Source organism: Delphinus delphis, chromosome 9 (genome assembly GCF_949987515.2).
Source record: "Delphinus delphis chromosome 9, mDelDel1.2, whole genome shotgun sequence".
NCBI classification, from domain to species: Eukaryota; Metazoa; Chordata; class Mammalia; order Artiodactyla; family Delphinidae; genus Delphinus; species Delphinus delphis.
The window spans coordinates 8,224,576-8,237,760 of NC_082691.1; the positions used below are offsets into that span (position 1 = coordinate 8,224,576).

At 41.6% G+C, this 13,185-nt stretch overlaps 1 protein-coding gene across 2 annotated transcripts in view; it reads left to right on the forward strand.

The window, feature by feature from the left end:
* Positions 1-796: 796 nt before the first annotated feature.
* LANCL2 (LanC like glutathione S-transferase 2) overlaps positions 797-13,185 on the forward strand; it is a 60,703-nt gene continuing 48,314 nt past the window's right edge. The window contains exon 1 of one of the 2 annotated variants that reach the window (XM_060020120.1): positions 797-1,223. In XM_060020120.1, coding sequence (XP_059876103.1) covers positions 1,035-1,223 — 189 coding nt within the window. In that variant the 5' untranslated portion in view covers positions 797-1,034. The remainder of the gene's footprint in view (positions 1,224-13,185) is intronic. The other variant, XM_060020119.1, reaches the window with a different exon arrangement.

A 13,185-nucleotide genomic window follows, 5' to 3' on the forward strand; every position in this document is an offset into this window, starting at 1 on the left:
TAAGGATATATATTTATGCTAACCCCTTTATAATGATTTTTTCCAACAGTGGAATTTCCCATGGTCATCCTATAGGTAGGGGCTGTTTCATATGTGCATCCTTGTACAGTTGGGGGAGACAACAGGACAGACAGGGGTGGGAAGCCAGGCCACAGAGGCAGGAGGATGGAGCCTTTCCAGTGCTTGGTACTGTTTTCCTCTATCACGTCACTTTTTGATATATTAATGTATACCTTGCTTGGTTTCAGAAAAGTACCCACATCATGCTAAGCTATGCTTACTTTTCTCACCCACTAACTTGGAATCCCGAGGGTAGAAACTATCTTTTGTCATCACCTAGTACCATCTGGCATTCAACGATTAAATGGAAAAAAAAAAAAGGAATAATATATTTCCCTCAAGGAGGAGAAATCATTATATCTATTTAGTTTCAAATAATTAAAGAAACAAGAAGAACAAAGAGAACCAATAAAGGCTGCTAACTATGTTGTGATTACATAAATGCAGATGTACTTGCTTGTGTCCTTTTATTATTATCCATGTTATGCTCCTGGGCAATTAAACTAATATTGGACGAGCCTGGGGGGGGGCGGTCAATGAAATATTTAGGTGATTAAGGATGCTTTCACATTACATGCTGCTACCAAAGATACCCGTTTATTCAAAACAAAGGGACTTAAAACCTAAAAGGAAAAAAAAAAAAGGCGGTGGCTCCTCCTCCAGACCCCCCTCCCCCCCGACGGCGGGATGACTGGGAGGGACAGCGCCCTCCCCGGAGACGCTGCCCTTGCGGCGCCGCTGGCCAGAGCCTACTCCTCGGAGGGGACCCCGCTACCGCGGCGCCCCGGTGACTGCGAACCGCCGCAGCCTCCCCGAGGGCACGTCTAGAGCCGGGCCGGGGCGGGGCGCCCGCCGCCTTCCTTAGGGCTTGCCTGAGACCCGTCCGCGGCCGGGCCCGAGCGCCTCGGAGGAGGCTTGTCCCCGCTCGCTCGCCGTACCGCGCGGCCCCGCGGAGGGCAGGGCGCGCGGCCGACATGGGCGAGACCATGTCCCGGAGGCTTAAGTTGCAGTTGGGCGGGGACGCGGATATGGAAGAGCGGGCGTTCCCCAACCCCTTCCCGGACTACGAGGCCGCCGCCGCTGTGCCGGCCGAGGAGCCGCCACGTGCTCGCTCCCAGCTCACTCCCGACGAGCTGGGCCTCCCCTTCCACAGCGATGGGAAGGTGAGTCGGCGACCGGCGGCCGGATTCGGGCCGCGCCAGGCGTTGGGGGAGGGGAGCGCCGGCGGTGGTAGCGTCCACCCGCTGCCCCCTCGCCGCGCGGAAGTCACCCACCCGCGCCGCGCGCTGCTCCTGGGTCAAGGCCCTGGGTTCCGCCGCTGGGCGGTCCGGGGCCGGCGAGCTCCCAGCGCGCGGGCTTCGAGCTGCGGTCCTTCCCGGGCGATGTGGCCCTGGAAGGCTGTGGAGCTCTGCGTTGTTAGCCGCTTTCCTCCTGGTAGGCGCCTCCTGGCCCCTCGTGCCTTTGAAATACGCTCTTTCGGGGCTCTCGGAAGTGCGGGCCAGGTCTTCGGGGTCTGTTGAGGTGCAGATTTGTTTACCATCGAGGGCCCGCCCCCAGAGCTGTAAAGCGTACCCGCTGACCGCCTGTTGGCACTTTCCCTGGGGCCGAGCTTATCGTCAGCCCTGGCCTCCGGTCCCCTGCCCTTGGAATGTAGGGCTTGGGAACAGCAACCAAAAGGCCTTGTTTGTACACAGTAGTGTCACTGTAATGGGTCTGCTATGTGCGCCCAGGAGTCGGAAATGGAATACGTGTGAACAAGCTAACTCGGTAGGGGGAAGGTGGACGGAAAGGAATACGTGAATATCGGCACAGCTGTTCTCGTTTTGGTAAAGCCGCGCATTCACTGGTTAGGTTCCTGTGTTTCCACTGATCTCTGTTCCAACTCCCACTTTACCTCCCTGGCTCCCCATGTATTTTGTGTTTGAAAAGGCATTAGTTCGCCCCAATGAAGGCAATTTTGAAAGAGCTGTTATTGGTCTGAACATGGAATCTTAGGCAAGTGACTTCTCTAAACTCGCTTTTCTTGTATGTAATTCAAATCTGGAGAACAATTCCTAACTTACAGGGATGTTAGTGATTGAATTAAAGTATATCAAGCGGTCTGTCAAACTGCCTTACGTGGTACCTGGTAAAGCCCCGAATAAATGCATCCTCATTCTTCCCCTGGAAAAGTCAGTGCTCGTGGTTTAGAATTCATATGTCAGCACTGATTTTTTCTCTGGATTTCTTCTGTTTTCACATATATTTCTGTTTTGTTTGTGACTTGGTGTTTAAATCCTTTGTAGTAAAAATAAGTCTCTGGCAAACATTTGAAAAATCTGTCACTCATACATAATATCAGTTGCTGTCTCAATATTATCCTTAGAGTAAGGAGGCTACTGCAGTTTAAAGATAAGTGAAAGGAACCACTATTTGAGTCTTCCTGAGAACAGTAAAGAGGTGAGAACAGTTGAGTTTCATTTTCTACCTCAGAGAAGGAGATAAACACTGGTTCTGAAATTACATGTTTTTCTTTTTAACCTTTTATATCCAGTAAACATAATGTTGACGTCAACTACACACCAAACGGGCTTATGTAAAAGAAAATTAAGCCACAAATAACTAATGGGGCTTGTGATATCTCCATGCAATTAAACAATTAAAATAAGTCAGGGTGGGGGACCCATGCCAGTGGTCGTTCTTATATGCTAAAGGAAAGGGGAAGAGTTTTTTCATGTTCTTGAACATGAAAATGAGAGCACATTAAAGGGAGAGAGGAATTTCTGATTTTGAAAGGTGGATATGAAATGGAGCAGGACCCTGTGGTCCGCACCGCGGCCCCCCGCCCATGTCCTCAGCCCACCTTTCGTCTGTAGAAAAACTGCAGGCAAAGAATAAATTGAATTAGAGAAGTGAGAAAATGCAGAAGCAAAGGAAAGCAATAAAACAGGACAAAATAATAGTAGTTTAGTCATGAAGCAAAGTGAAGGACCTTTAGTTCCTCCTCAGGGGCTGTAGATAGTATTCTGGGCCGTGTCCTTTGAGCTGTTTTGTAGAGATGGAAAGCCCCACCAGGTGGAAGAAGTGAACTACATGATGACCAGACTGTAGCCATGACATCACCTGCCACAATTCTGAGAACTGGCCTCAAAGAAATCGGAGCAAACCGACCCTGGAACTGAAAACTAAGGGTTCTTAAAACAAGATGATGTTGGTCAGACCACCACATGACCAATTTCAGGATGCCTGTCAGAGCTGCCTGTGCTGTTCTGCACGTAGCCCCCTGCTTCCACTTACACACCCCAGAAACTCGCCTTTAAAAGCTCCTACCCACTGGTCATCCTTGGGGGCGGGGGGTGTCAGCCTTTGGACACGAGTACCCCCTCCCCCCTCCCTTGGTTTGCCAGCCTCCAAAATAAAGCAAACTTTCATTTCCACCAGCCTTGCCTCTAGAGTATTGGTTTTAGAGCAGCAAGCAGCCAGACCCCACTTAAGGTAAGAGAATGCTTAGATTTAGGGAAGTCGTAAAATAAAATGAACATGAATTAAGTTCCCCTGCCTTCTGTATTGATAGATTGGGATTATTACGTCTTTAATTCTTAGAATATTAAGAATGTAATTAAAATAGAAGTTGTCAAAGTTCTATTGTCAAAGTTGTCAAAGTTCTAAGTTGCATTTGTTTTGATAGACATGAAGTTTCATGAAAATGAGGGTGTTTTGAGTTGAATTGTGTCTCCCCAAAAGATGAAGTCCTGACCTGTGGAATGTCAGAATGTGACTCTTGGGAATAAGGTTATGTTAGATGTAATTAAAGTAAGGTCATGCTGGAGTAAGGTAGGCTCTTAATCCAATATAAACTAGTGTCCTTAGAAGAGAGGCAGAGACACACAGGGAGAGAGAAAATGGCCATGGAATGATGGAGGCAGAGATTAGAGTGATGCATTTGTAAGCCAAGGAATGTCAGAGATTGCTAGCAAACACCAGGAACTAGAAGAGGCAAGGAAGGATTCTGCCCGGAGTCTCAGAGGGAACATGGCCCTGCCAACCCTTGATTTTGGACTGATGGCCTCGAGAACTGTGAGACTATAAACTTCTGTTGTTTTAAGCCACTCAATTTGTTTCGGCACCCTAGGAAATTAATACAGAGTGTAATTTGTAAATTAGGCATTGAGGAATAATTTTATCATGATGGTGTGTGCTGTTAGTGAGAAAAGATTACGTAAAATCTACCAACACAGTGACTTTATTGCCAAGTATTCTTTAAGTCACTTATTTGATCCCGTTTAGGTTAGCTGTGTATGTGTTGTGGTGTAATCAATCAGTAAAATTCACCTCCAGTTCTAAAACCAGATCAAGTCTACTTCACTGAATTATGTTTCTGTAAGTAGGCTTTAGTAACATTTTGACGACATCGGTCCAGATACTATGAAAAGCAGTGAACCAGTGTAATAGCAGCTTTTTTTGTTTTTGTTTTTTAAATTTGGAAGGTATCTAAAGTCAGCACTGTTAGCTACTTCTCTAATAGCCTTTTCTTCCCTTCTTTTTGCTTGATTTCGTTGTGGCCGTGAACTTCAGGAGCTGAATCATGGTTGATGTACACCAGTGTTTCTCAGAGTGCTTCTCCGATCAGCAGCGCCAGGTTTATCTGCTGTATCGTCAAGGATACACTCAGGAGACAGAAACCACACAGTGATTTGGTAGGGAAGGTTTCATATGAAGAATTATTCCTAAGCATAAAGAGATTGGAGTAACGAGTGGTTGCCTCATAAGAAGTAAAGAGAACTCTAAAGGATAGAGGAATAGCCGATACGAGGAGCAGCCCCATTCCTGGGGCTAAGAGGGCACTCAAGGGAGAAGCCACTGTACTATCCATCTATTGCTATGTGAGAGATGATCCCCAAACTTAATAAGTTAATAAACATTTATTATCTCACATAGTTTCTGAGGGTCAGGAATCCAGTTGCTACAGCTTAAAGCCCAGTTGGCTCGTTGTGATTGGTTGTCCTTAGGTTTTGCTTTTGTAACCTTGAGGCATTTACAGGCTTAGGTTTTGGTTTGCTTACAGAGGCTGCCAAGGCAGTAGAGCCACCTCAGCCCAATGGTCTCCTTGTTTAATTAATCTAACAATACCCCTTTTGGTCACGCTGTCATACGTGAGATTGATCTCGAATGGTGTATAAGCGCCACTCTGGGTCACCATCAGAATTAAGTTGCCCTTGTCTCATTGTGAAACTCACAGGTTGTGGTGTCAGGTCCATGGAAGAATTGTTTTTGCTGTTCATCTCTTTGTTCACTTGTTTCTGTTTCTCCAAGAGCAGTGAGACCACCTGATGTACTGCTGATGGCTGTGAACATGCGTTTAAGACGGTTGAGAGAATGTAGCCCACCAGGGAGACTGATGGCGACTGTGAGGACGATAACACAGAGACTGAAGGCTAATCCTAAGCCAGGGCCCCCATGAACCAAACCAGTTGGTATCAAATAAATCAAAGGATATACCTGAAGGGATATCAACCTGTTTCAGCCAAGTAGCTTATTTGCTAATTTCTTACATTTGCTAAAATATCAGAGGGGTTGATCCAGGTACAGCAGGAAGTATTTGCTTTGGTGCACACTCCTTGTTTAGCCAGTAAGTGATCTAAGCAATTCTATTATCTAGAACCACCTTAGCAAGAAAGCCCAGTGACTCTTGTTGTGCAGCTGTGGCCTTGGCAGTAGATTCAGTGATAGTTGCCAGAGCTAAGGAGCATTATCTTCTTGTGCATTAGCAGAGAGAAAAAGCAAGTAGTGAAGAGGCAAAAGGAATGAAGGTTTTTATATTGGAGATGAAGATCTTGTTCTGGGATCTTGGGAGATGCCATCTGCTTCTGGGGAGGAACCTCCCTGGTCAATTTCACTTCAGATCTTCACCTGGTGTGCAGTTCCAAGAGTCCGGAGGAGCCCTTTTTAGTTGAGGGATGTGGATCTAAGGTTCAGGGTCCTGAAATTTGGCTTCCATCTGGGTTTGAGGAGGGGCCTTTCAAGGAAGTTCAAGGGCAATCTTTGTTCTTAGTGATTCCAGATCAGAAAGGTGGGAGAAAACTGGAAATATTATAGATAGTTTGGAGAGTCATAGCCAGATATTTGAAGAAGCTAGAAGAATTCAGGATCCAGTCCAGTTTACAGGTATATAGCAAACCTCAAAGACAATGAACAGGACTAAAATCTGATATGCACATGGTTGTGTTACAATTTTCTACTGAAACATAATTTTTTTTCTCTACAGTCACCCTCATTTCTTTTAAAGATAATCAAAGTAAGGCTAATTTGTTTGCAAAATAAGTCATCTCATTGAACTTGGCCTGTTTTAATGAGGGGACCTCCTGGGGGCTGTCAAGGGTCTCCTTCAATGTCCTCTTCTGACAGCGGAACTGTCAAAAGATAAACTGAGGCATATTACAAGTGTTAAGAGCTTAGTGAGCACAAATGGATTTGAATCAGGCAGCGCCAAACTGGAAATGGTTTAGGAGCATTTTTCCGACGAGCCAGGGGAACAGTGAGGGGGTTGGGGCACTGATCCTCCGGACAGTCGAATGTCCCCATAACTTAATTCTGCATAGGTCGTTCCTCTGTACTGAATTTCTTCCATATCTGTGGTTCCTTATCCGTGGATTCAACCAACTAGGGATTGTGTGGTACTGTAGTATTCACTGTTGAAAAAAATCCCCATGCGGTGGACCCAGGCAGTTCAACAAACCTGTCTTCTTTAAGGGTCAGCTCTGTAGAAGAAGTGTGGAAGCAAAGCAAGGACATTCTTGATTGGCTGTAGCTTAAAGCCTAGCTGTCTGTGCTTGGTTGTCCTTGGTGTTTTGATTTCATAACCTTGAGGCATCTACGGGCTCAGGTTTTGGTTTGCTCACTACACTGCCAGGGCTTTGGAGCCACCTCGGTCCAGTGGCTTCTGCTAATGAATCCAACAGTGGGGCTTTGCCAGGCTAAGGGGGAGCGCTGCGTGAAGGGAAAGGCAGGGAGTAGAATCTGACTGCAGAGGAGGGAGAACATTAGGTGGTAACGGGGCTGAAAAGGTAGATTGGAGCCAGTTCTAAAGGACTTGATGGGTCCTAAGGATTTTAAAACTTTTTCCATACAAAAATGAAGATAAAGAGAATTTTTACTTGGAATCTATAACTTGACATTATCTTGAGTTGTTGGAAATTCTTCATTTTATACTTTTTCACTTAATTTTCTGTATTTTTGCTTTTCACTTCAAAATTTGTTGAATGTCATACTATATCATGGAAGCATAAGGAAATAGCACTTTTCAGTTGCCCAGAAAATACATGGGGTCGGCCAAAAAGTTTGTTTGGGTTTTTTGGTAACATCTTACGGAAAAACCCAAACGCACTTTTTGGCCGACCCAATAATTTTTCTTTCGTTCAGATGAGCTAAAATGGGGATGAGGGAGGGAATATACTCTACAGCCTTTCTCCTCAAAGTGAGATTTGTGGACCCAAAACATCAGCCTTTCCTGAATGCTTGTTAGAAGATGCGGCTTCCACCCTACACCTAAAGAACCAGAACCTGCATTTAACCAAATTCCCAGGTCAGACAGTCCATATGCCCATTATATTGGAGGAGCACTGCTCTACATAGAGCTTGTTGAATTTTCTTTTAATTTTAACCTCCAGCCAGTTTTCAGTTCCTGATATGGAAAGATATTGACATAAAAGCATAAGGGGAAGATTATGTAGGGGAGACTACAAAAATATTGCAAATCAGCATTTCCCATCTGTTGGGAATAACGTGGAGTATAGAGCAGGTGAGAACTTGGATAGACCTGGGTTTGACTCCTACTTTTCTGCCACTTATTAGCTATAGCCTTTGGGCAAGTAATGTGGGCAATGATAGTACCTTCCTAATAGATTATGACTATTTAATTAATGCATTTAAACACTTAGAACAATGCCCATTAACATAGGATAATAGCATTTATCTCATCAGCTTGTAGTAAACGGTTAAGTTGAAAAGGTAATTGAAGTTCTTAATATAATATATTGGTTGAAAGTTGATAATAATATAGTTGTAGAACAACCCATTCCTCATTAGGTTGTTATGGTGTTTAAGTTAATACATTTGGAGCACTCAAAAGGGTGCCTAATACTGATACAATTAGTACCTTGTTACACATAATTACTAATATATAGGTAAGTAGTTTAAGAGTTCAGTTAATGATAGCTATATTAGCATTATTATGTATCCTGTTTTTTGTCACTATAGCATACAATGTGATAATGAAAAATTGCTTAAAGGTTTATATCTTTAGTGGATTATAAAAAAATATTGCATATCCTTTACTTTTTCCTTCTTAGAGAAATGCTTATTCTTGTGCCTTTTCCTTCTGAGGAAAATATAGGCAAACATGCAGTATTCATGTGGGTATGTTCTCAGATTTCTAAATTCCGTACCATACTTTCCTCACTCACATCTCTGCAGTGGGGACACTAACACGCTTGCTGATGGTGGGGAAGGTGAAAAAGGATTATTGGATGTTGGAAAGTCAGCTAAACTCTCTGCCCACAGTTCTGTCAACTCGTGCTCTTTTTATTGGGGCCTCAGCAAAATTGAAAATTGTTGTATATCATGACATGGATCTTCAGATTTGCCTGCTTATGCTTGAACCCCCAAACAGGAGCTCTGAAGGTTTAATCCGTGGTTAGTGAGGGCTGACTGATTCATTTTTGTTTCTCTTCCCCACTTGACTCTTAGAGACAGGAATTTTTTCTTACCTATGCTTGAATTATTATTATTATTTTAAAAACTATCTCCACACTTGATACTGAGCTAGGACAGAATAGATACTTAGAATGTTGAGTGAATAAGTGTACTGAAATAAAAAACTTTTTTTTATTAGAATCATTTTTATATATTATTTAATAGCATCATTTTATCTTTAAAATCTCTTCTGTATCTAGAATGTTATATGAGTCATGACCTAGGTCCTCTAGACAATCTTCTAACCTAATATAAGACTGTGTAATATACTTCATGGGTGTCCCAGGTGAGGCCTATATTCTGTAGGGTGGCCACCTAGGAGTCTGCTAGGGCCAGAATAGGTTTGAGCCAATTCTACTTGAATAGAATTGAATATAACAAACTGAGTTTCCTTTTCGGAAAATGTTTCTCTTCCCTAGATTTTAGCTAATACCGTGCAACAATTGTTTAATCAAAAATGAAACCTAGTTTTTCACCGAGAGCTTTCCAAAAATAAATATAATTTGACCACAAAGTCCTATTAACCTTATAACTATAATTGTGTATGCTTTGAGCCCTTATAATCAGTTTATTAATATACCATTACTAAGCAGCTGTCCTTGGTTCTTTATGGCAATTCCAAACTTCTTTTGTGGTTATGATATATATATCCCCTACAGAGTATACACAGCAGATTATCAATTAATTTTTATGACACAAAATAAGTATATCAGAATTGGACAGATGTATGTGTTTAGGATATGTAGTCTAGAATATTTTCTATTAATAGTGTTACTGAGTTTGAAACAAGAAAAACAGAAACAGACCTGATTATGTAAATATATACCTATTTTTAAAAGAATGAACTATTTTCAAACATCTAATCAAACAGCATTTCCTTGACACATATTTAGTATAGGTAATGATCCTTCTTCTGTTTATTGAAAATACTGCTAGTGAGGGTAGATGTTCCCCCACCATCTAATTCTTTTTTTTCTTTTTTTTTTTTTTGCCGTACGCGGGCCTCTCACTGCTGTGGCCTCTCGCGTTGCGGAGCACAGGCTCCGGATGCTCAGGCTCAGCGGCCATGGCTCACGGGCCCAGCCGCTCCGCGGCATGTGGGATCTTCCCGGACCGGGGCACGAACCCATGTCCCCTGCATCGGCAGGCGGACTCTCAACCACTGCGCCACCTGGGAAGCCCCACCATCTAATTCTTTACTGTCAAAACATACAACTTTTTCCCCCTTTTCTCCTTTAGTAATTCACTTTGAGGTAATGATTGGGGTACTTTTGCTTATGCATTTTTGTTTGAAAATAAAGTGTTAGAAAACCAAGCCCACCTACTTCATATGTGTAAACTGTCACAGAGCATCTTCCCCTGGGAGATCTGAGATTACAAAATATACTTTCCTCAACCTGTGCCCTGGATTAAAAAGATTTGTTAAAACCTTTCCTATGAAAGAATTACTTGCTGATGTGTATATATGTGCCTGTGTATACATATACTTGTCATTACTGGTATCTATATATTTGCACATATTCTGGAGTGTATAATCTGTGTATCGCACATACACAAAATGTGGGTTAAAAAGCTATTTTTATTATCTTTAAAAATGTAGACAAGTCATTGTTAGCTTTAATTTCTTTGTCTATAACACGGGGATGATAATGTTGTTATAGGGTTATCAGGATTGAATTAGATAGGGTGTCACAAGTGCCCACCTATGTGAGGAGTATAATAAGTGATTTTATTCACAAGCTCTCCTGGTGCATTATTCAAACTCAGAAGTTTGGTTCACAAATACCTGTTCCAAGCATTACCTTTTGCTTTAGGAGTTATTTATTTGTGCATGCTAAACACCTATTTTGAGAGTTTCCACTCTCTATTTGAAGTTAAGATCATGAATTTTAAAGTTAATGATCAATCTCTTTTATGATTTCTGTATTTTTGTATTTTAGGGTTGTATTTCCTCAAACACAGCTTTCATTTAAAAAAATACAGAAAAACATGTAAGTATTAGAAATACCAACATCGTTTTGCTTTATAGCACTTTGGGGCATCCTTGTTTGGGAAAATTGCCTAGTATGTAGGAAAAGAATATTTTCTTTCTAATTGCAGTGCAATTACTAAAAATTAATCTTTGAGTCAGAGAAAAACCTCCCAAATTCTTTAGCTACTCGTTCTGTTTCTGTGCTTTGTGGAAGATGTGTATTGTATTCATATGGTGTGATTGAGTGAAAGCTGTAGTAAGCCTTTCAAAAATTTAAAGGTAAACTGTAAATAGAGAATCAAGCAAAGATTTTCACAACAAGGGCTCAGCATAGGGAGGCCCAGGAACTTTCGAATTAGACAGTCTAGCTACAGCCCCAAAAGCTCAGTCTCTTGTTGTCTCATGGGACCTTGGGCTGGCCTCAGGTTTCTCACCTAAAAAACAGAATCATTCAGTAATGTGAAGATGAATTGAAATGTCACATAGAGCACTTAGTGCTAGGCATATGGTAAAGTGCTCAGTAATTATTAATTATCTTTATAATAATACCATTATTAAATGAGATTAACCAGTTAAAATTTCTCCAAATAGAATTACAGCATAATAAATTTTTTTCTTTGTTCTTGAGACTTTGGTTCCAACATCAACAAATTAGAAATCTCTTTGATGACAGAGAGTTAGAAAATTAGGAACTAGAAAAGATACCTTAAAGCGAAGGCAGAGAAATTATTTTCACAATGGAATTTTGTCAAGTATTAAAAGGAATTAGAGTGAGTAATCGTAAGCCTTAGAACTATACTCCAGTATCATTTATGAGGAATAAAGCATATGCTTTGGAATAAAGTTATCATGCCAGAGCTAAAACTGTACATGAATGTGTTAGCCCTGCATTCAGCTACAATAAACAGAAGACTCAACTTGGAAGTATCTTAGATTATTTTTCCTGTATAACAGGAAGTCTAGACGTAGGCAACTCTTGGTGTTGATTCATTTCAGGATTTCTGCAGTTATGTTGGTCTTTCTCTCATTTTTTTGTGCTATAGTATAAGATGGCTGCTCTAGTCCCAGATTTCTTGTCCAATTTTACAGTAGGACGAAGGGATTTCAGGATTTCTGCAGTTATGTTGGTCTTTCTCTCATTTTTTTGTGCTATAGTATAAGATGGCTGCTCTAGTCCCAGATTTCTTGTCCAATTTTACAGTAGGACGAAGGGAGTTAAAAGAAGGGAGCACCAGCTGTATCTTTCTCTTTTATCAAGAAAAATGAGAACCTTCCAAGAGCCCTTAGAAGACTTGCACTTACATCTCACGGGTTAGAACTGTGTCATATGGCTGCCCCTGGTCATAAGGCAGTCTGGGAAAGCAAGTAGCTCTTCTGGGGTTGGATGCATTGCTGCTGTGAATCTAATCAGGATTCTGATCAGGAAGGAGGTGTCCTGCAATAAGTGTGGGCTAGGTACTACCTTATGGGTTCTGCCACACCAGGTAATGAAGTGGTAGTACTCTAGTTTTTTTCCTTCTCATGAAAACTGTTCTGTATCTCTTTGATTAATGGTGGAAACCAAAGGTCAAGACACAGGAGGCTTACATTACTAACTTGGAGTCAAAAAGTTATTAAACAGTTGGATGGAGAATCAGACATCTGTCCTCTTTGACACATAACAGCAGTACATGTTAATTTTTCTGATCCATGAAAACAGGATATCTTTCTATTTGTTTATCTCTTCACTTTCTTTCATCGGAGTCTTACAGTTTTCAGAGTACAGCTCTTTCACCTCTTTGGTAAAATGTATTCCTAAGTATTTTGTTGTTTTTGATGCTATTGTGATGAGACTGTTTTATCTCTTTTTCTGGATAGTTTGTTGTTCGTGTATAGAAACAACTGATTTCTATATATTGATTTTATATCCTGCAACTTTACTGAATTTATTGGTTAGTTCTATCAGTTTTTTGGTTGAGTCTTTAGGGTTTTCTGTATATAAGATCATATCAGTAAATATAAACGGTTTTACTTTTTCCTTTCTGATTTGGATGCCTTTTATTTCTTTATCTTGCCTGATTGCTCTAGCCAGGATTTCCAGTACTGTGTTGAACAAGAGTGCTTAGAGTGGCACCCTTGTCTTCGTCCTGATCATAGGAGAGAAGCTTTCAACCTTTCACCATTGAGTATGAAGTTAGCTGTAACCATATAGTAAGTATATGGCCTTTGTTATGTTAAGGTGTCCTCCTTCTATTCCCAATTTGCTGAGAGTTTTATCGTGAAAGGATGTTGTATTTTGTCAAATGCTTTTTCTGCATCTATTGAGGGGATCATATGATTTTTATCTCTTGTTCTATTAATGTGATGTGTCACACTTATTGATTTGCATATATTGAACCATCTTTGTATCCCAGGGAAAACTCCCACTTGATCATGGTGTAAGA